Source organism: Tinamus guttatus, unplaced genomic scaffold (genome assembly GCF_059628265.1).
Source record: "Tinamus guttatus ecotype Peru unplaced genomic scaffold, ASM5962826v1 Tinamus_guttatus_pri_ptg000023l, whole genome shotgun sequence".
In the NCBI taxonomy this organism is placed as follows: domain Eukaryota; kingdom Metazoa; phylum Chordata; class Aves; order Tinamiformes; family Tinamidae; genus Tinamus; species Tinamus guttatus.
This window is the reverse complement of record NW_028288557.1, coordinates 2,147,934-2,171,429: the sequence shown is the minus strand read 5'-3', so window position 1 is coordinate 2,171,429 and position 23,496 is coordinate 2,147,934. Positions and strand designations below refer to the sequence as shown.

At 40.1% G+C, this 23,496-nt stretch overlaps 3 protein-coding genes across 3 annotated transcripts; 1 reads left to right on the top strand and 2 right to left on the bottom strand.

Annotated features, from left to right (window-relative positions):
- The first annotated feature begins 24 nt into the window (after nt 1–24).
- FAM149B1 (family with sequence similarity 149 member B1) lies at nt 25–11,710 on the top strand. Its single transcript, XM_088525443.1, has 15 exons — nt 25–77; nt 513–617; nt 1,338–1,470; nt 1,966–2,108; nt 2,485–2,604; nt 2,954–3,124; nt 4,562–4,749; nt 5,016–5,152; nt 5,737–5,790; nt 6,243–6,355; nt 7,283–7,489; nt 8,990–9,116; nt 9,449–9,574; nt 9,830–9,911; nt 11,187–11,710. The coding sequence occupies exons 1-15, from the start codon at nt 28–30 to the stop codon at nt 11,258–11,260; spliced, it is 1,830 nt and encodes a 609-aa protein (XP_088381569.1). The 5' UTR covers nt 25–27; the 3' UTR covers nt 11,261–11,710.
- A 2,238-nt stretch (nt 11,711–13,948) lies between these two features.
- Nucleotides 13,949–16,367, bottom strand: DNAJC9 (DnaJ heat shock protein family (Hsp40) member C9). Its single transcript, XM_088525405.1, has 5 exons — nt 16,167–16,367; nt 15,948–16,091; nt 15,587–15,841; nt 14,691–14,777; nt 13,949–14,304 (listed from the first exon to the last, which is right to left on the bottom strand). Exons 1-5 carry the CDS (start codon nt 16,344–16,346, stop codon nt 14,185–14,187), a joined length of 786 nt encoding a protein of 261 aa, XP_088381531.1. The 5' UTR covers nt 16,347–16,367; the 3' UTR covers nt 13,949–14,184.
- An 818-nt stretch (nt 16,368–17,185) lies between these two features.
- TFAM (transcription factor A, mitochondrial) lies at nt 17,186–22,804 on the bottom strand. Its single transcript, XM_088524846.1, has 7 exons — nt 22,737–22,804; nt 22,462–22,589; nt 21,137–21,207; nt 20,113–20,262; nt 19,648–19,743; nt 18,351–18,407; nt 17,186–17,652 (listed from the first exon to the last, which is right to left on the bottom strand). The coding sequence occupies exons 1-7, from the start codon at nt 22,802–22,804 to the stop codon at nt 17,452–17,454; spliced, it is 771 nt and encodes a 256-aa protein (XP_088380972.1). The 3' UTR covers nt 17,186–17,451.
- Nucleotides 22,805–23,496: the final 692 nt, after the last annotated feature.

Below are 23,496 nucleotides of genomic sequence, written 5' to 3'. Positions count from 1 at the left end.
GGCGGGCGGAGGAGGAGGAGGACGAGGATGATCTCGCGATACGCGCGCAAACCGGTGCCCCCCGGCGCCCGCCACAAGTGAGTCCCCGCCGGTGCCTTTCCCGGCGCCGCCGCGGAGCCCCTCGTTCCCGATGGCGCCGCCCAGGCCCGGCCCGGCCCCCTCGGGCCTGCTCGGGGCCGCCCGCTGCGCCCTAGCGCGGCGGGGCCGCTCGGAGGAACTTGGCGGCTGCAGGAGCGGGGCCGGGATAGGCGCTGCCTCGTTATTTCTCTTATTGATCGATGTGTTTTACTGCGGGGGGGAGTAGAGGAAAACACACGGGTTTGGGTAGTGAGCTACTTTGCTGCAATCTTTTTTATACTTTTAATGGTATGGTCCTGCTCTCTCAAACGTAAGGAGAGTTAATGCATTCCTTGAAGAGCAAAGAAACGACATCTGCAGCGAAACAGCAATATTTTGGAACTCTGCAGATGTTCGTTTTGATAGCTAATATCAAATCCCACTTCTTGTTTTAGACAAGGACTTACCAAACATGCCTTGCAGCATCATCCCCCACCAGAACCGCCGGCCGAGGTCTGCCCGGCCTCACCCACGGGCGAAAGCTACGGAGAGATCTCAAGGTAAATACATAAAATGCACAAATGCACCTCTGGAGACAACCAGAAAAACAGCCACCTTTGTGCTACCTTTGCAGAAGTGCCTAAGTAGTACAGTTAGTTACAATTCCTGACAGTGTCACTTCAGAACATGGCCTTTCCTTGGGTGTTTGAGAGGCAGGACTGCAGTCCCACGATTCTGGGCTGGGGCACCCTTATTTCAGCTCCATTGCACAGTGTGATACATTCTGCAAGCCAGGAAATGTGCTGGGGACTATCTGCAGTTTGGAAATAATAATCAGCGTGTACCTGTGTTCTGTTGCCTGTCTGTAAAATTGTACCCTAATTTTATGCCAGAAACCAGACAGGGGAATAATAATTCTCTAGTGGTGTAGAACTGTAGTTAGAAATTATCTGCAAAATAGCTGCAATAATTTTTGGAAAATTAATGTTTAAAATCCTGATCTCCTAGGCTTCCTAGGCCAATGGGATTATCAGGAGATACAGTTCCAACCTAGATTAATGTATGCTATGTTTTCTGCTTAAATGCCTCCAATACAAGTATTTATTTTGTATATATGTCCGTATGTAGGTATATATGTCTGAAAACAGTTTCTTAAGAGTTGCTGAGACCTATTTTGGTGTATGTATGCTCTTTTGTACAGAAAGAAAAGCTCTCTTACTTTTTTTGTCATTCTGTATCATATCACTGTTTTTTTTTTTTCCTCAATATGGGCATTCCAGTGAATCTGAAATCTCAAAGGAAACAGGTTACCCTTCTGTCACTCCAACTGATCATGGGAATTCATGGTCTGCTACTCAGAGCTATGCAGGAACCACCACTGAGGACAGCTCAGTCTTCTCTTGGGGCTACGATGTGAGTTGAACATAATCATCCAATCCATGTCTAGCACAGTGAGTAGAAAAAAGTTTGAAATACCTTGGGAAGTACATTTCACAATAAAGATGAGCACTGGATCTGTAAATAAAGCAATAAAGTGGTTGTAGGAAAAAGCCTTGTTTTGAGCTCTTCCCCATTGTGTTCTAGTACACAGAATTATGTGTACTAATTATACAAATTGTTATGTCTCTAACTCAATATAATAATGTAGACATTTCAAAACCTTTTAATAGCTTTTTTTGTTCCTGTTACATCAATATAAGTTTTTTATGTAGCTAACATCAGCCCTAGCAGCAGTCTGCATCACCTCCCAGAGAAAATATATTTAATGTCGTTCATGCCAAGGGAGGTCGTTACTGTTTAAATCCATCTTGCTAAGCTTTAAACAAACAGGTGTCTTTTCAATTATATTAAAAAAAAAACACTCAAAATACTATCACTAGGTTTTTATTTTATAACTTTCCTTTCCAGGAATTTGATAAAGTTGCCACACGACAAGTTCAACAAATGTTCAGACAAATTGATGAGCTGCTTTATGAGCAAAAAGAAAATGTACTTGTTGAAGGACTGCAGGAAGAGTGCCAAGAGTGGACATCCACCTTTCCTCATCTCAGGTTTTCTATTTTATTCTTTAGACTGATAGAATTAGCATGCCACAATTACAAAAGAGCAAGAGCAGTGATGCTAAGAGCTGGTTTTTGAAATGATGTTAGCAGCAGGGTGATTTTATGCAAATATGCAGTAGATGAAGATAAAGATCACTCTCATAGTCTCTCTTCCACTGTCATTAGATAAATATTCTGCTATCTCAAATTTTGAACCAATCTGTACCAGGGAAAACGTCTCAAACCGCATTTAACTATCACTAATGAAACTGTATAGCTTCCTAACAGAATTTTCAGTATTTGCTGCTGTATGCTGTTGCACACTTGAAGAATTTTATTCTCAACATTTCCCAAGTCATTTATATTTCGCCTTTTGCCATGGCAGGGTTGTGGGGAAGCAGATAGTAATTCCCACAGATGAAGGCTACGGATGGTATTCAAGTTCACCGTCTGCCAGTTTAGCTTCTTCAGATCTAAGTTTGCCGAAGGAAGAAGATTCCAATGAGTAAGTACCGGCGGTTAATCCAGTCTGCACCAAGATGGGAAGGTTATTTTCTCCTCAGTGGACCACTTAAGATCAGCCTCTTAAACTGTGAGCAATATGCGAAGAACATTTTTAGAACTTTTTTTTTTAATCTGTTTTGAACGCAGCACTTTTTAACGAGAAGTAGTACCTACATACAAAGCTGAATAATTAATTGTGCACTTAATGCATGTATTTATTGGTCTCCTTGCTACCTAGCCTTACCTACTATGGTGTGTCTTAGCTCCCTACTTTGCCAGATGCTGCTATTACAAGTGGAATAACATCTTCCCTTTTCATTTCTGCTTTCGGAAACCTTTTCCGTGCTCAGAATTAGTGTTTTGGGCAAGAAGATGCCTCTTTCTGTTACTCCTGTTCACAAAAAGGCTGACCATTCCAAGTCTCCGACCTTGTGCTCTCCAGAGAGTGAAGAAGGTGAAGATGGAGTAATCGTCTCCGAAGGTGTAATGGAGGAATATTTAGCATTTGACTGCAGAGATGTGTAGGTATCGACTATTACGATAGTAACTAGTCCTGGAATTTTTGCTGTAAAGGCATATGGTTTGGTTTTCATGTTGGTGTTTGATAAAAACTTTTTTTCTGATGCCTTTCCTCTAGAGAACTTATAAGAGCCTAACATTGATAAGGCACTGGGAACTGTCTTTATCCATGCCCTAAAATAATTATTTTGCAATAGTAGTTGAAATATTTTTGAAGTTTTTCATTCTAGCCGTTTCGCTTTGTAATTTGTATTCTATTAAACCTGCCAAAATTTATCAAGCTCTTAAGTTATGGTGAAATATGTAGTAGGTTTTTTTATGTTTAAATAGCATTTATTTTTAATATTGGGTCAAATTCATTGCTGCTTGTCATGCACTAGCAACGTGCTGCTGTTTTTGTACTGAAGTGCACAGACTAGCATTTTGTGTGGAACTGTACCTTTCCAGGCTTGTAGTGGTAGCCAAAGAATTACTGTGGATACGATGTTAGCCAAGCCATAAATCACACTATTTTTGCCTTAAGAAGAAAGGATTAAGGGTAAAGAGGATTCCTCTTGCCCCTTAAATTTATTCAACTCAATAAGGTGAACATATGGCCTGAGTAAAGACTTTAGATGGTAATGTCAGTTGCTAACTACTTAATTGGTTTTAATAAATAAAGCTACTTAGATGCATAGACTGTGATATTCAAACTGATAGGTGACATGCTTCGACCAGGCCAGAGGGATGCAGCTACTACAGTAAAGGATACTGTAGATTGAGGAAAAATGTGTTACAGCTTCTTTTTTTTTTTCAGAGTTTGTAGCTTTTTGATGGTAAGTATTAATTCAGGGAACAAATACTAAATCCATAGAAAATATTATCTGCATCAATATTTTTTCCTCCATTCTACTAAGTTGCTCTGTAAAAGTGTGGGTTTTTTGAACATTTGGCTTCTAGGCTTCAGACAAGGAGATGAACAAATGCTAACTATATTTATTTTTAAATGGAATTTTGATTTTCTTTTTAAAGTATCTTTTATTAATGAGTTATCACTTACTGTCATTCTGTAAGGGGCAACCAAGGCATGCAGTGGTGAGGTGATTCTCTCAGTTATTTGGCCTTTAGATCAGCAGTAAGTTCTGGAAGAAACACAAGTTCAAGTTGTTAGTGTACAGAAGCTTTGCTTCTTCAGTATTGGACCAAGGCATGTGATAGTGCTGTATAGTGTATTATCAACTCTTAGAAAATGATATTGTGTGAGAAACAGGAGATTTCAGCTGAAGACCTCTGCTGTCTTAAGGCTATTTGCCCAACAGCCTTAATCTATTTCAATTTTAGAGAAAACAGAACATAAATAAAGCTGTGCAGATGTTGCAGTCCCATCAAATAGCTGTAACAAAAATACAACAGATGGAGAACATGAATATATGGTTCAGATAACATTCACTTTATTACAGGGAGGAGGAGTTGCATGAGAGAAAAATGGGACTTTCCTCTAATAGACAGAAATTGGGGTTTCCTCCTATTTCTCCATATTCCTGCATGAAAGATTCCGTGCTCACATTTGTGTTTGATGATGTTTGGAGTGAAGTCCTAGGCTGCATGGAGGAATTAATCTGCCGACACTGGGAAGGATCAGCCTCTGGTAAGGATCACAGTTGAACTGAAGACTCAAAAATGGATTTCAATTACTTAATTTTGTAAGGATGCAAGGAGATGCATTTGGGAATAACTTATTTTTCAGGAAAAAAGTTATTTACTTTGCTAACAGTGTGAAACACTATGGAAAGATTAAACAGTATCATCTAAGAGGACTCTGCTTTAAAAAATGGATTCATAGTCGAGTCTATAAGTAATAATGTAAATAGCCTGTATTTACAGGGGTTCTCTGTTTGTGTTGCTTTGGTACAGATGATGAGAAAAATATCATAGCAGTAGAAACAACCACCAGAGCAGATTCTGGAAGTTCTTTGGTCCACTTTGAACCCCTGCCATTGTTGTTACCTCGCATGCCACAAACTAAAACACCCTCAGTGACCTCTAATCTGGTAAGTGTTTTAAGCCAGCTAGTTTGAATAGAGCTGAATCCATACAGCACTACCTTAGCAGACAGATTCAGGGATGTTTAGGGACTATTTAGATACATAACTAGTTTGTATTTTGCATGGTTGCTGACTGTCCTTTCTAACACTAAAGCTGTTTTTCCCTAGTTAGAATTTTTAATACCTGTTTTTCCTCTTTAAAACTTAGTATTTCATATATGTATTGGACAACCACATGGTGACTTTGCTTATTAGGGATGTAGTTCCTTCTTGATTTACTATTTGAACTACATTGTGAGAACCAGGACTGCATGTGTGAGACATCCCATCCTCACAAGTCTAGCGATATCTGACTCACCAGGGAACAAATCTCCATGAAGCCATAAACAGCTTTTCTCCCCTGGAAACTGAACTTGACACTGTATGACCTGCTTTAGAATTACATGCTCCTAGAGTGGTGAGCACCAGTGTATTGTCTCTGTTCATTTGATTTTAATTCAACTCTTTGCTTTTTATGTCTTTTTATTTCTTTCTCCTTCATTTCTTACCCCTGTCTGTTCCTCACATTCCCCTTACTGTTGTATGTGTAGTGCCCCAAAACCAGATGTGGCCGCAAAACCAAAAAGAGAAGAAAACCACCTCAAGTATGTATGCTGGAGACATTAAAGCTCACTTATTTTCTATTTGCTGTTGTTGTGGTGGGTGGAATTTGATGTTTTTCCCGATCAGCCTGAATTCCAGGAAAGGAGTTTCCAGTTCTCTTCTTGACATAAAACAAATGCCAATATACACTGTAGCGGAGTACTATAAAGTTCCAAATTACAGTTGTTATTGCCAGATTCACGCACATGAGAGCCTCAGTTAGCAAATATTAAATGTGATATAGCAAGGCAGGATATGTTTTCTGTGCATTAGCATTTGCAAAAACAAATTGGAATGGTAAGATGTTCGTTTTAGATGGAGGAGGAATGTAACTGAAATCTGAATGTCTTGGAAGGAAGGAGTTTCTTTCCAAAATTATTTGCAAAGACAAAATATATATATATATGTACATAATTGCCAAACTGTAATTATTATTATTATTTTTACCTCTTAGGTAAATCTGTCACAAGGGTCCAGTAACAGCTCTCAGCGTAATCTAAATGGCTTGCTGATGATCCATGGGATCCAGTTACAGCAAAGGAATCTGTCTATAATGGAGAAAACATTGTAAGAACTACTGATTTTTGCCTGCCGTAATAAAGAGCCTTCTTGCACTGAGAGGAATTCAGCCCAAAATATTGTGAGATAAATCGGGCCTGATCACCATTCAATTAAAATGTATTTAACTCCTAGTAGCCGTAAGGATAATCTTGGAAAGCCTTGGAGTTATCTGTGGGTTTCTTACTCTTGCCCTTTTTGAGGTTAAAATCCTAGAACAGTGTAGGTGCCCTTGAAGGTCACCTAGTACAAGCTCCAACTTACAGCAGTGACTTGAACGAGCAAATAAGTTGACTGAGCATGTTAAATGCAGTTACTTGCTTAATTCTGTCCAAATTTTGTCTGTGGAAAAAAAGCAGATGTTTATTTCTGTAGCAAGCTGCAAGTTTTTTACTGGAATTTTTGATAACAACGTGGCTCCTTCCTCATTGTGTTAGGTGGCTTATATTACATGGAGTTTTTTTTACATACAAAAATTAGGTTTTTATTTCTGTCCTAACCTTGTTTAGGAAGATGAGGGATGAACATATATACCTGTCAAGATATCCAATCTCAGATTTTCTATTTTATTGCTGCTACCTTACCACTTCAGGAACTGATGTGTCATTAATGTTAGCACTAACTGCTGTCCTGAATTAAAAAAAAAAAAAAAAGCTTGAATAGGATTGAATAGGATGGGGAAACTAAATTGCCCTGTTTCTCAGTTTAAATGGAAGTCTTCAATCAGTGTATGGTTCAGAAAGAAGTAAAGCTGGGCATTCTTTCAGCTTTCCATCCCTTACCCTTTTCTAGTTTCACTGTCAGTTACTTTGTACAGTTATGTAAAAAGATAAAAACACATCCACATAAAATATTACTAATACAGCCTATAAATTATAATTGCAGCAACACCAGTCATATTGACCATGTCTCCCTTGATTCCCTGATTCTCGTTAGGGACCTGGATGACAAGTGGCCGGGCTCCAGCTCTTTCCTCTCAACCAGAACTTGGCCAAATCGTCCTCTAGAGCTCAGTACATCATCGCTGTCACAGTCTGCAAGGCGGCGAAACCCACCGCCACGTACCCTGCATCCCCTCAACACCAACCACTCTCGGACTGGGACACCAGGATCTGTGGACAATGTCATCAGAGGAACACGACTGTACGTTTCAAAATCAGTTTCTCACAGCAAATTACCAGATTTAGAAAACCAAACCTATACTAAAAGCGTTCAGATGAATGGAAAGAATGCATCTAAATTCATCTGATTAAGGATGTAATTGCTTATTAAAGCATAATCCTCTGAGAAAGTCAAGATTCTAAAGTTAATGTCTACTGTGCCACAACCTGTGATACAGTGAATTGTACACCATCCTGTTTGAATGTACAGTATTCCTCAGGTTGTCCATTACCAGCAAAGCAAACTGTGTTTGGTACTCAGCTGTCTTCTCCTATAGTCTATTTTCCAGACAGACGTAAAACACAATTTTTTGGTGTTCTACTGTCTATTGCTATCCTAGCCCAGCCTAGACTGTAAAGAAGCTGCTAATCTTAAATAACCTGTTACAAATCCCTACAGGATTGTCTCTGCATGCACACTAGGTGTGTTATTGGAATTCATGAACTCCAAAAATGAGTTATTTAGAAAAGGAGGCTGAAGTTTTCCTTGTCAAGCAAGGATTTCTGCAGTCACTTACAGTGACTATACTGTATGATGATTTAACTTAGGGTATTAAATACTTCTGTATTCCACACATTTCTTAAGCTGACGTAACATCCATTTAGTTCCTGGGTTTACTTATAAATTCATCCGCACTGTCATTGTCATCTGTAACGTCTTGTTTCAGGTATTTGTTACTTAAACCTGTAAATCTCTGCAAAACTGATGTTTCTCCATTCTTCCAATATTTTGTTTCTGCTTCCTTTCCTGAAGCTTTAATTCATTTCATGACTCTTAACAGCCCCCCTTTATTATTAGCATATTTATTTAAATATTCACAGCAAATACTAGGAGCGGCTTTAAGAGCTGATCATGATTAAAGCTCAGATCTTAAGTCAGGCAACACATGACTGTTAGCCAGGTTAGCTAGGGCTCAATTTTTGTTTTTATTTGCAACTATATTTTTAAGATCTCAAATTCTTAATCATACAAGTTCTCTTTGCTTTTTAAGACTTGTATATTATTTAAAATATGAATTTAAAAGATAAACAAAGAAGAAATGATGCTCTCTGGGCATGGGCAGGTAATTACCACATTATTCTGTAGTAACTGCCCATGAGGACGGCTTTACCTTTTTCTGCAGGACTAGCATCCTCCTTTAAAATGTACTCCCTAACGTGCATTTTAACCAGCAATCAGTTTTCACATGATCCTTTAAGATTTCTGCTAGGGTGACATTTCCCAGGGTTACTTTGCCTGTATGGCTAAAACGTTCCTAAAACCTTGTTCTTGTTAAAAAATATTTTAAAAAATGTCAGACTTCACCTACTGCACAAGTCATCTTTTAAATCTAGGTCTCCCATAATCAGCCCTAACCCCAACATCCCGTAGTAAAATCCTAGAGCTGTTGTTAAGTTTTTACAGTGTTTGCTTTACACAAGGCCAAATACATTGTCACACTAACCAGAGTGCACATCTTTTGTTCTCACTTCTATGTTTTAGTCCAACTGCGTACGATCAGCTGACCTCACCTTCCCCACTGCTGCTGGGCCGAAACAACCTCCTGCCACCTATTAGTGCCACCAATGTGACGGAGCTTGTGAGCACGGCAGGACCCCAGAGGCAAACGGTAACTTTACATAGGCATGGCCATTTAATTGTATTATTCAAAAGTACAGAATTATAGCCTTTGTTGACTGAATTAGCAAACCCAAGAGCTCTAGTTTATGTTATAACAGCAGCTGAAGTAGGTACACGCAAAATATACGTTAGTTTTGACCAACAGCATGACATGACAGTTGAATGCTTCAGTTGAAATAAATGCCTGAATTTTTGTGCTCCCCATGAATGGCTAGAATATGATCTAATGTGCAAAAACAAGTTTAATTCCAAGACTAATTACTTGTTTTAACAGACTGCTGCAAAGAAGGTGAGTTTTTTTTCTTTCATTCTTCAATACAGAAGTCCCAAGGGAACTCAACTCGAGCGTTCAGTGCAGCAACACACGAAGATAAACATCTGCAGCTACAGGAGAGGCTTTTCTTACCAGATCACTTCTCCAGGCCTAACACGACAAACACTTTCTTGGTAAAGCACAGCAAGTTTTCCCAAATCCTCTCCTATCTTTACACGGGATGAGTTGCTTGAGAAGAAGTGTCACAGGTGGTTGGTGTGCTAGACAGCTCATCAGGTTAGGCATTAGATTAGATACCTAGGGGTTAGCAAAAGCCTTATTGCATCTTGTGTATTTGACAGCTCAGGCAAGTTTTGTGTTATAATTATTTTGTATTCTATTGTAATTTTAATATTAAAAAACCTAACATAACTTACACTGCCTTTCAGCCAGATGCCCAGCACCGCCGCTCTTGCACTGTTATTGGCTACAGTAATCAGCCTCGGACAAGCAGAGGAGCGACGGGAGCAGGTATGTGCGTGTTACCAATCACACAATTTAATAAGATCAAGTAACAAGCAGGCATTTGGGACAGGAATACATTACCTAGATTGTTAAAGTACACAGTGAGGAGGCTTCTTAAACAGTTCTAATGTCATTTTGTAATTTTTCATATATGCAAGTATCAAACTTGTATAAGAGTTGTGCATTTTGGTTTGCCACCTAGTATTTTGTGTCATTTAAAAATGCTTAATGGAATCAGTCCCGTTTCCTCCCCCGACTATTAGTACCATTTCCTTCAAATTCAGTGCACAATCTGCACTAGATCATAAAATAATTACTCTAACTGAATTCAAAATATATTTTACACACAGTTAACTGAGTCAGTACAAGTTTAAATCCATGCTATGAAATCAGAACATACTGATACTGTTTGATTTGTAACAATTAAGTTATGCTAAATAACTCCATAAAGTTTACTAGTTCACCTCAAATTAAACTACTTATTTTTGATGACGAAAGTATCAATGAGGTAGGAAGCTGGTTTTTGCTGTGTATATAACACATACTCTTTTTCCAGCTTTCCTTCTTTTGTGGAAAGATCATTACCTTCATTTTTTTTCTTTAAATATGCTTTGAAAATAGTCTTTTTATATATGCTTTAGAATGTTGACTATCAAAGTAGCAAGGTATAATACTAAGTTGCATGTAATCATGCCAGAAAATAGTGCATCTTTCTTATTTCACCTCTACTGTAGGAAGGGTTTTGATCACTTGCTCTGCAAACCACTGCATAGCAATCAATTCAAATATAAATATGTTATTGGGAAAACATCCTCATCTTTGTGTCATGCAACACAAATGAGCATTGACTCTCTGCTCTTGTGCAAGACTACTTAAGAACTGCCTGGCTGAGGGCTTTGAACTCCCAAAAGCACCAGCTCGTTGGGAGCTGGTTCAGGAACTCGTTCAGAAAAGTCTGGGCAAAGCAAAAACCAGCTTTTGTGCCCTGGAACAGTTTTGCCAAGTACCATCTTCATAGCTCTTACCTGAGCTCCCCTTGAGCCTTCCGTGTCAGCTGTAACATCAAGTGAAGTCAGCAATTGCCTCCACCTGGAAAGGGTGGCACATTTCTCGGAGTTAGTGATAAATAGCTTTCCAAGTACATTCTAATCATAAAAATGAAATAGTAATATAAAAAGCCCCTCAAAACCTAAGTGTTTTAATATTAAGTAATACTAAGCTAAAGGAGATATCTGGTACCTTCTAGATGTCTTAAAGTTGTACACAATCTTTATTTACTAGGTCTTCAGCAGCATGGCTCTGTGAAAACCCCAAGTCGAAGTGGATCGGTCACAAAAAGCAAGCAAGGGTTATAACATGCCACAAAGAAGCATCCAGGCATCTCCAAGGAGCCACAAAACACCTCCTGTTCTCAACAGTGTCAGCCTTGTTTACAGAGTTTTCAAACACCCTTCCTTACTAAGAGTCCTATTTTTATATAGATCTAAGAAGCAGCTGCCAAAGATCAGAAGGGGTATATTTTCACATTCCATTTTCTACCCCCAGAAAAAGTTAGACTCCAGTGGACAGTGAAGCCTAATTCCTAGTAAATGTAGCAAATATCCAGAAATCACTGCTCTTTGCCATTAACCACTATTGGTTTGTGACTGGTTGATGTTATTACAGGCACATACTGCAGGACCTGCTAATTTTCCCCATAGCTCTAAGAAAACTAGTCAGGCCCTGCACGGCAATAGTAATTTAAATTTTGAAAGCTATATTTAAAACTGTAAAGCAATATTATGCAATCAGAAGCAAGAACTGCATAGGAGATATATTGTACAACTTGAACAAACTATGAATCCTGCAGTTGTGTAAAATAAGGTAGCAACACCATATAGTAGAATTGACAGCTTTTAACGTAGCACACTAATGATCCTTCCTGTGTTACATACTACTACCTCTTCCTCAGGGACCTGAGAAGGACGTTTAAGGGAAGGAAATAATCTCTTACTGTAGGCAGTTCCAGGCAGTATTCACAGAAAGTACCTTTTCGTCCTAATGAGCTATTTTATAATTTCCATAGGTCAGTCAGTCACCCTTTAAAAAAGCCTGCCCTGCAGTTACCTAAGTACTTCTGTACTCATCCATCAATTTCTGCACTCCACTGAGGCAATTTACTTTTTTAGTCACTGTGTTTTGCACCACACAGCAGGCCTGGAGAGTATTAGCTTTAGCTGTAGTTGCTCTTGTGACTCAAGATAAAAGCAAAGACACAAAACAGCACCTTATCACAATAAATGATTAGTTGAAGGCCTATTCATAAGCAGTTAGTGCCAGACTACAAATAAAGTGTAAAGATAAACACTGTATTTTTAACAAAGTTAGGATACTGCACAAAACAGTTGTTGCTTTACTAGAGAAGCTTTGTTGTATTTTATAATCCAATTAAAAAGCATCTTTTCTAAGCTTCCACCCTGAATTGTGATTTGAAGAATATTAACAATAAGAAAAAAAAACGGTATTTTTATAAAGTTGCTCCCCTCTTTCCCTGCCATAAGCAATGCAATTTACCAGATGTTAATGTTCCCTATAGGAGAGCTGAAACTTACCCAGTCTGGTCAATTCAAATACGCTCTGATCAAAAAGAAGGGGAGAAAAAGTAAAACGAACCCACGGAACTCGTTAAGTCTTATATAACCCTGTCCCATTTCCCCCAAAGAGAAAAAAAGTCCTATCTCTATAGCACAAGTTTGCATAAAGATACATGGATGCTGAGAAGAGGTCTGTTCACCAAAGCTTCTCTAAAGGGAAAGACAACTAGAACCGCATGCAGCATCATTTAGTTCTCTCAGGGTAACTGGAGAAAAACATCCTGTTTATATCAGTGCCATAATAAGCCAATTGATAACTCAACAAAGCTGCCACATAACAAATACATAACATGACAAACTGAAGCCATAATGTCATTTTAGTCAATACAAAGGCTCCTTCTTTATGGGAATTAAAATACTCCCTGTTAAAACTTGATCAGAATGGCTCAGGTTGTCACCCTATGATTACAGCCCATCCTCAGGGACCAAACTAATTATCTGTAGCCCTAGTATGAGAATTTAAAAATACACAGATAAATGGCAATAGACTTCTAGTAGCATAATGTAGTGTTTAGAATCTAAAGGAGTCTGTGAGTTAAAGACAATAAAGGCAATCTCATCACAGATAATTCTTGCTTTTTGTACAAATAGCTGACACCAGAGCATTTCCCTTTAGCATCAGGTATGTGTTTTGTGTAGTAAAAATGAAGTTCAAGTCCTGCATGTTATCTAACAAAATGATATAGTATGAGAATCCTGAGAATCAGGATGGTTGTTGAAAGCAGCAAAGTAAAAGTTCAGATTTCTTTCAGATACTCGCATGCTGCATTAAGTGGTTTAAAATCGGAAAAGTTGATTTAAAAAAAAAAAAAATCCTTAGATACCTGCTACAGGGCAACGTCAAAGACCAGATACTGAAGACCATGTGGCTCTTCCATCTGACCTAGTATCACCAGCACTGATGCCACTATTAAGAATACAGCCATATCTTTAGCTGCCATACAGGTAGCCAGGATTTACTTCATTTGAATCAGTCAGAAGAGTCAACAGTTATCAATTTGTGGGGTTTTGAGCAGCTAAAAAATTAGAAGCTGACATGTACAGGTCTAAGGAAGCATGATAGGACAGAGTTTTGCAAAAATCTTATACTTTATTAAATCTGCAATTTTCAAAAGTATTTCATAAAATGACTGAAGTATCTGAAAAACACCCATTGAACTGAGGTATACAGACCATTAAAAACACCAAGAAGTTTGTTACAGAACTGTATGAACAACACAAAAGATAAGTCTTCCAGCTAATAAGCCATACCAACAAACATTTATACCCTCTCCAAGGAGCTGAATCATACTGTTTTGCCATCAGCAATACTGATATCTGTTAGGTAGTCGGAGGAAACGTTCTTCACATTTTTAACATAGACACTTTCCCAAACACCACAGCATTTTCGTACTGTAACAGAACTGTTACAAGAATTGGTTTGATCTTAACTGAAGATCAACTAAAGGATTTTAAAAAGTAATGCCAGAATGTTTTGTCTTTCTTGTTCACAACACGGTCTGCATCGCACTTTCCAGTCACAGCATGATACTGTATATGCATTCCCAAGCAGTAGTCCAGAATATTTCCGAAATCCTGTCAGACCCCCACAATGTTCCCACACAAAGTGATACCTGACTTTCCAGCCTACAGTTTTTTTTTTTTTTTTACTTCTTCCCTTTCTTGGTGGCAGTCTTCTTCCCTCCTTTTTTTGAATTATTCCCATATTTTGCTTCTAGTTGTACCAAGAAGTCATCCATTTCCTTTTTTCGATCTTTATTTCTACTCTGTGAGAAGGGAAGAAAATAAATAAGCAATGTTTACCACTGCCAAACATAGATTATTCTAATGAAGTTAATTACAAAACCCCTTGGAATGTATTAAGAAGTAGAGATTATAGGATACAGGACTATTAAGTAAAAGCCTACTGTGTGCTCTAGTGCTACCGTGTGCACCCAAGTTCTGGAAGTGTCAAGAAACAGGTAAAGGCTATAAAAGATCTCAGCCTTAGTGACTATTAATTAAATATACATACACATTGTTAACATTAAATACTTGGATTTTCATCTTGGAAAGCTCTTACGGTATAGGACCCAAACTACAGAGATGCTCAGGGAAAACAAAACAGTCAGCCAGTAAGATAATGGTTTTCAGGAGATGCAAAAAGTCTTACTTGAATGAGTGCTTTCAAATCACCTTCACCGTCACCAAGGCCCAATTCTTCTCTAGTCTTTTCTGCCTCTCTAGCTTCTTTTTCTGCCTAAAACAAAAATCACAAGCTAGCTTTCAGAAGAGCATTTTTGCACATGTTATCACAGTCTTATAATAGCTATGGAACACTTGACTTTTGCAGTTTATATATAGATAATGAAAAAGAAAATTAAACTCTCCAAGTTTAGCCACAGATACATAGTTCATCAATAAGAGAGCCCATTCTGGTTCCTCAGTTTGGTGGCACAGATCACTTTTTGCTGTTTCAAAATGCTGAATGTGATGGGATGCCTTTCCCTTGCATATGATTTTGTTTTTGTCCTAGCAATGACTACATTTTCTTTCAGTTAGAAACCGATTCCTATGGTGCATATATAGCATAACACTACACAAAGCATCCAAAATGTGCTGGAAAAAAAGGGTACATTTTGTCCAGAGTTTTATTTTACGTGTTGCCAACAAAGAAGCCTATTACTCCTTCCTGAACATGTTCTAAACTCCAGCAATGTGTGGCTTAGGGAATAAATCAAAAGACATGCTAAACTATGATAAGGCAGTGGGAAAGCAGTTTTCAAAAAGCAAAAGGAGATGAGCAACAGTCTGTTACCACCCAAAGCCTTTAACAACAATTTGGCTGAAATTAAAAAACTTTTTTTTGTTATGGGGGGGGAGGAGGAGAGACGTAGGGAGCAAAAGGTGACTAAATGTGACAGTCAGAGATACCAAGCAAAACCCAAATCTCTGTGATAAACATTTCTTAACAACAATTTTGTTTCTGTTTACCACAAAAATATATATATATATTAGAAGCCTATAATAAATAATGCTTCCCTGTGGTCACCGAGTGATACCACGTACCCTCCTTTTCCTCGCGTTCATTTTCTGCTTAGACTCTTTCACGAAAGCCTTGTAGGCAGGGAGCTCTCCGGAGTCGATGGCCCCCTGTATGATTTTCCTTATCCTGGGCTCATCTGCGTATTCTGCACACAGCACCGACTCCATGACCTTGTCCATATCGCCCTCGAAGTCCACGTATGCTGCCTTGATATCATCGAGTTCCTCTTCCGAGTCCTTGTAGCTCTTCTCAAAGTCTTCGATGTCCTTAATGGTGATCTGAGGGGAAGAGCGGGTACACACACACACAGACATCACCAAGGGCGGGATTTCTTCCTCGGAGGAGGTTTGCAGGGTATCGCCTCAGGAGGGAGGCCCCGCTCACCTTCTTGAAGAGCAGCCTCCAGTGTTCCTGCCAGTCGCGCTCGGGCTGCAGCTCCTCGCCCTCCTCCTCCTGCACCGTGCCCTGCTCGTCGTACACGGCGCGCCGCTCCGCGTCGCTCAGCACGGCGTACGCGCGACCCAGCACCTGCCGCCCGCGCCGTTAGAACCGTTAGGACCGTTAAGGCCGTTGGGGCGGCTCCCCAGCGCCCGCCGCGCTCACCTGGAAGCGCCGCGTCGCCTCCTCGCGGGCGGCCGGCTCGGCGCGGTCCGGGTGGACGCGCAGGGCGGCGCGGCGGTAGCCGCGGCGGATCTCGCCCGCCGCCGCCCCCTTCGCCACGCCCAGCACCCGGTAGAGGTCGGCGGAGCCGAAGGCGGCCGCGCACTGCTCCAGCAGCCCCATCTTCCCTCAGCCCGCGCCGCCGCCGCGCGCGCGCGCGCGCCTCGTCCCGCGCTGCTCTCGCGAGACTTGCGCAGGAGGGCGGGGCCGCCGCACGTGAGGAGAGCGAGATGCGGCTGCTGCGGCCTCCGCCTTGTTCCTCCCTCGGGAAAAGACGTTGTCATTAACGCAGGTCTGAAGGGAAAAATAAAGCGAAAACATCCTTCCAACCCCCCCCCGCCCCCCAACAAAAAGGATGTCCCCCCAGAAAACAACAAAATATCTTCCCCCCCCAAAAAAAAAACATAAAAATAATGACAACACCAAAAATAACAACAACGTGCCCCCCTCTGCAAAACACAAAATCAACCAACCAAAAAAACAAGTAGCTCTTAAAATGTCCACTTTATTACATCAAAAAGAAAAAAACAAAGAAGCCTTTTAACAGTTCACACTTTTTATTCCCCACTTGCAGGCTGCCCCCCAGGGACACCAGGAAGGTAACCTGTGCACACAACAAAGCAAAACCGTGGAATAAAAGTCCAGTGACTTTGTTTTTTGTATACAAAACTCGTACTAGGTGTTTAATAAAATGCAAATGAATGATTATACATGGATGTTCGACACATACAAAAGGACAGGCAGACAAATATAAACAGAAGTGGGTCTATTTTACATCTGCTGTGCCTTTTATAGAAGTGTAGTGCACTTCAGCTAGTTTGCGCTAGCAAGATCATGGAGGGAATAAAACACAGCAGCATTAAGTTGATTTTCAGGTCTTCTTTACAGAATGAAAGTGGTAGTTCTGCAGGATATACTTGCTTTCATAAAAAAAAAAATCTTATAAAACTACTGATTACCTACCACTACTGGAGGGCTTTGCTGATGCCAGTCAGTGTCACTATTCACAGCTTGATTAACCGATTACACTGTTCAGGTTGCATCTACAGTGATTATTCCAGCCACTTCCAAGAGATGCTGACGTCTCTCTTACCTGATCCCCTCTCCCACATATCCGATGAGCCATTTATGTGTTTTCCAAACTCAAGTGCTAACACTGTGTAGCATTAACACCGCACGATAAAGACATGACAATCAAAGGGGGTCAAGTACACAATACCTAACAGTTTTACTCTTCAGATTTTTTCAACTTCAATTTTGCCGTGGCTTCATGTGATGAAGTTTTGGCAGCTTTGCTCTTCTTTACAGTTTTCTTTTTTGTTGAGGAACGGACCAGGTCTTCGCGTCCCAGTTCAACCATTTTTACTTCCCAAGACTTCATTTCATTTTCGTATCGGACCTTATCATCTTCCGAAAGCTGCAGGTATGTCTGGAAGAAAATTATATGTTGACAGCTGTGAAATAAGCTACTCCTGTCGTATCACATCCTCCCCCTTTACACAAGGGCAATGAAATACAACCAAGGCAGTGTACATCTGAGATGTTTACTCTTATCACCAAACTCAAAAAACTTTACATTTCTGCAAAACCCCCAAACCTTAACATCAAATCCTGGCTATGTCAATAACCAGAAAAAAAAAAAGAGGTTTTATTTCAGTATAGCATATCTCTGATTTTCACCCATACAGTGAGAAAGCATCAGAAAAATAATCCAAATTGCCATGTGCAGTTGTAATTTTCTGCCTGTTAACAGTGTTTCCATGACTAGCAGGTTACTAACCTGACACTAAAACAAAGTATCTTATTTTTAATCTATCAGGGTTAAAAAAAAATGAAATTTAGTCCACCATTACTCCTAGATCCCACTCAACTTCTAACCCCAGACATACAGAACTTCCATTCTATTGCACTCACTCCTGTTTCATCAACATTGCTTAAAAAAAAAAAGGGGGGGGGGAAGGTAATTACTGCAATAACAGCAAAAATAACCTTTTTCAGGTGTGTAAATAAGATGTCAGAGTATTTTTCTCAATATTATACCTGAGCAACTCTAGTTCAACTAGTTCAAGATTTTTTAAGAATGTGATAATTTCGTCATTAAAGGCACATCATAAGCCACAGACATACCTGCCTTTGAGAACTGGGTAACTTCTGCCATGTGTCATATAAATTCTTCAATTTTGCCTACAGAGTTCAAATACACAAAACATCAATATTGAAGTAACATTAAAGAGACCACGGAGGCTTAAGGATGAATGTCTCACGGGTATAAGCTAGATATAAACCAATTAAAAAAAAATCACCCACACAAAGTTGCAAAGACTTAATTCCCCATCTCCTAACCTAGGCCAGCAATAAACAATGTGTCTTAATACATTGCTGTGAGTCATGCAACCCACATTTACAGACAGCATAAGCACAAAGTAAGTTTAAATTACATTCCATGCAGGAAAAGGAGGCAGGTGAAGCGGCTGAACTGATTTGTAGCATCACAGTTGCATACTAGGCTACAATTTTACACAAATTAAACATTGGTTTAATTTAAAGCAATCTGTAACTTAAGCCAAGCCCACAGAAACATTCATTACATTCACAGGAAACTTTACATGACTTGAAAACTATTTAGCCATATATGTGTCAAACTGGGATGCAGCTGACTTGTCAATAGAGACAGCTTGTAAACAGATAACTGAGGAAAATAACCATTCCCCATCCTTTTTTACAGGCTGCTAAATATGTTGGCATCCTAATTAAACTGCTCTTACTAACACCACAGTGTATTTCTGCCAACAAGACCCATCACATTTTTCCTGAAACTGTAATAACTTGACCACTTCCCAGCTGTCTATCTGCACAAGGTAAGGAGGATATTATGGATATAGCAGAGGTCACTGATAGTTTAAGTGCAGTAATCCAGCAACGTAACTTCAATCACCCCAAAGCGTGGTTTAGTGCAGAACTTCTGATTTTGCTAAGGAACTCTTGTGTGTTCCATAACACTGATTTTGTTGTAAGAAGAACAATAACAACTACTACAGTTATGGTAGCAGACCACCATGAGACCTTGAAAAACTAATGCATTTCTAGACTGAAAAAAAAATAAAAAGAGCAGAATTCTCTCTTTATAGAAAAGAAGAGGTGAAGTGTGTAGAAGTGCAAGTGGCACATCAGATCTTTTAAGTCTTCATGTCAGCATACCAGCTTGGACAGAATATGCTCTCAGCAGTTCAGCCAAAAGATCACTATAGGCAAAAAAAAAAACCACTAGCAAAGAAAAATCCAGAGACTTAACTGCTGCACAGTTGCTCTAAAAGCCAAAGGATCCAAGAAAGATTTTCTGATTACAATATCAACAGATATCATCACTGGCAAAGTTTTTTTTTTTTTTTTTTTTTTTAAAAAAAAACAATCTTTCCTGGCTTACCATAGGTGAAGCTCCCTGACTTTCTGGATAGTTTTCTGATACAAAAATGTTAAAGGCACTACGAGGTTTTTTAGGTTTTCCAAGCACAGACAATTCCTTCAAAAACAAGAACAAAAACAAGAAAAGTTATTCAATATACCCAACACGCATTTTCCTAAAAATGAACACATCACTTGTCCATGTGTTTTACGTAAAACAAAACAATCCACACAGCTCAATATTCAGTTTCTTGCGCTTTGTTCTGTAATCTGGACCGTGTATCAAGCTGATCTGGTTATTCTCACCACTTGTCAAAACCAATCTAAAGAATGATAACAAGCTGCATTTTCAAGACTTAATAATTCCAAAAAAACTTTTTTTTTTTTGGTTTAACTTCAGCCAGCTTTTCAGAAACTAAAAGCTGTATTTATGCTCATTCAAGGAGAAAGTCATGACAGCAGTAGACCTGAAATTTAAAATACTTACTCTTTTTTGCTGGAACAACCTTCTTCTTACTATTCGCCTTTGCCTTTCTTCTTTCAAAGCAGCAATCTTGGCTGGAGTTAGTTGTGCTTTGTATTTGGCCATCTCTTCCTGGTATTTTTGCCACTCTACCTCTCTAGCTTCCTCATAAACCTAAAACACAAAAACCAACCTTAGCTTCATGTTACTGTTCACCTAAGCAGGGTGCTTTTAAAAGTACCAAACAGCAAATTTCTGTAGATCTTCTCTCTACTGATCATATACTGTTTTTTATCCTCCTCAGGAGCAATCCACCAAGAATGATCCTAGAAATAATCCACAGGGCTTCACAAAAGTAAAATAAACAAAGAAAAAAACACCTGGCTTTACCTATATGTGAATAATGTAAGTATCTTTTGGACTCTCCATCCTGCATGTGTCCTTCTTAATGACGCATATGTGAATGACCCAGTGGCAAACGTGCAGCCTTTGCTATAAGGAAGAGCCATGTCCTACTTCTGTTCGAAGCGCAGGCACAGACAATTGCCATCACCTCAAATCGGTCATCGCTGAGCACAAATGTGAAGTGGTTCTGACCCTTGTGAAGCCATCAGCACACTAAAACTAATCTATTACCTCTTTGGTCTCCTTCAAGGAGAATATTCCCTCTTCTGGTATATGCCAAACTCGGTAACGATACGATATACTAAATTTATAAAAGACTACTTTTATAAAAGCCTACTGCTTAGTTGAGAATTTCAGTAGTCTGCACTATCTGGTATTCCCCAAGTGACTATAGGAGCAGGTTATGCCGCAAGTCTTCAAATTTTAAATATCATAAGCAAAGCCCACAGAGTTCTTGCCATTAGAAGAACTGGACAAGCACTAAGGCCTTTACTTGCCAAGAATCTTCGGCAACAAAAGCAAACACTGGCCACGGAGTAAGAAGGGAGCAACAACACAGGGGACATCAAACCAGGAAAATTACTAGTAATATTCTATACAGTTCAAAGCACACAGGGCAAAGCAAAACAAAAACCAAGCTTACTTGTTTCTCTGATACTGGTAACTCCCTCCAAACACCTGCCATTTTTTTAACCAGGTCCGTAGCAGTCATTTCTATACATTAAAGATAGAAAGCATATAAGAAATATTCAGTAATTCATTTCTTCAACCTCAAGAAAAAAAGTTGTCACTGTTTTTTCTTTACAAACACATTTCCCTCTTTTTACAAACCTATGGTTCATAGGAACTGTGACTTTCGAGGAAAAAAAATATCTCTGCTTCTAGTTCAAACTGAAGCATGCAGTTATAAACCAAAATAACATTTCTGAGCCAAGTGTCTATAACAATCAACACAAGTTTCTCTTTTAAGTTGGACCATTTTTGAGAACACAAGATGACCTGAAACAAACTTTTGCTGGGAAAGAGGCAGCAAAATACTGGTGTTTAGGCACATAATTGCAAATTCAGTGTTTCAGTATTTTACATTGCTAAACTCCTGAATGACTGCGCAAAAAAACCCAAAGGCATCCAGTTGTTCTTCCAGTGTAAATCTACCTTACAGCTTATAACAAGAGCCCTTTAAACATTTCACATAGATAGTTATACTACTTTTCCTCAGTCTCACAGTATTTTCTGCCTCAGCACAGTTGTCTATTTTGCTGATCTCTGACAACAGTTCAGTGACTAGAGTCACCATCACAAGCTTTATAGGCATTTAAAATACCTAGAAAAATCTACTTGCCTTCAAATAGTTACCTTTTCTCTTATGTATTGCTAACAGCCCAACATGTAGTTTTTAAACAAAGTACCAAAACAAAAATCACAGACAGCTCATTATATCAAAAAATGTATTTCAAAAATGCAGAGTCATAATTAACTGGAAAAAAAATAGTCTTCACTATTAGTACAAATGGTCCAAATATTTTTTTCCTTCAAACTTTAAGGCATGTGGAAATTGTTCAATCTGCTTTAGCTGAGCTATTAAGTACAACAGATTATGCTGACCTAACCCTGAGCTTACTTCATGTCATTGAAAGCACGTGTCATTGGCCTCCAAAACCAACAGTAATGTTGCTTAGCCACTCCTATAACATTTAATTAACAAAAAAAATGGATCGATATTACAAAAGTACATGTATAAGTATATGCATACATATAAAGTGTATGCACATATATGTTCCATATATGCTTTATGTAAGGTAACATATTTTGTCGATGCCGCACCTTTTTGCTTTAAACACTTATCAGGGGGAAAAAACCCTCCATTTAGCTAAAACAAGGTTAGTTTTAGGGCCAAATGTGCCGTCAGCTCGACATTTTAGGATGTCGGATTTCCAAAGCAAAAGCGGATCACGGTGCACTCCATACCTGGATGCTTCTGCCGGTAAATGGGCTGACTCTCCTTCAGGAAGCGAAAAAAGGCCGTGAGCGGCCGCTTCGGGCGCTCCTGGGAGCTGAGGTGCCGGCAGAAGCCCCTCTCCGCCGCCAGCGCGACGCTGCAACACAAACCGCAGACGTTACGGGACAGGCCGCGCCGCCGCGCCCCAGAGGGCGGCGGGAGCCCCCCGCGCGGCGCAGCGGGGCCCGGCCGCGCCGTGCCGTGCCGTGCCGTGCCCGCCGCTCCCCGCAGCCCCGCCGCGCACCCGAGGAGCCGTCGCGCGCCGGGCACGAGGGCCGCGGCGCGGCCCAGCAGCGCCAGCGCCGCAGCCATGCCGCCGCGCGCCACCCGCCGCGCGCATGCGCGGCCCCGGGGCAGGGCGGGAAGGGGACGGGCGCGGGCGTCATGGCGCCGCCCCGCCTCACGCTGCGCGGCCGCAGCAAAGAGGCGAGGGTGGAGTGACCTCCGCCCGCCCCTTCCTCCCAAAAACACACGTACTGCACGCTGCTGTAACGGGGCACACAGGAGCTCTGAAAAGGTTTATTGCAATAGGTGAAGGGTGACCAGCGCTTCATGGTTATAGTACTTGAGAGGCAGAAAGCCTAAGCCAAGAAAACCATAAAAATCAAAACCTTCAAGTTAAATGCCTCTAACCAACATGCCAGAGGGTAAAGAGTTGTATAATTACACCACAAGCCAAGGGTGCTAAGGGTCATCAGTACTCCAGCTTTTTTTTTTTTTTTTTGGTTAAGTTTTTGATCATCCCGCAGATCATTCTTGTACATGCAGCACCCAACACAAACATCAGGGGCAAAAAACATTTCCAAAGCAGCCCTAATACAGTGCAGTGACCAGGAGAAAGTGATGTTTGATACACAAGTCAAACTTCCAATTTCACACAATTCAGCACAGGTATTGCCAACAATTTCTAGTACAAGCATTTCACTAAGTCTAGAAGAATTACAAGCTCCAGGAGCACATCGTGACAGTCAGAACCTCCCACCTCTCTCCATTTAGCAATAAAT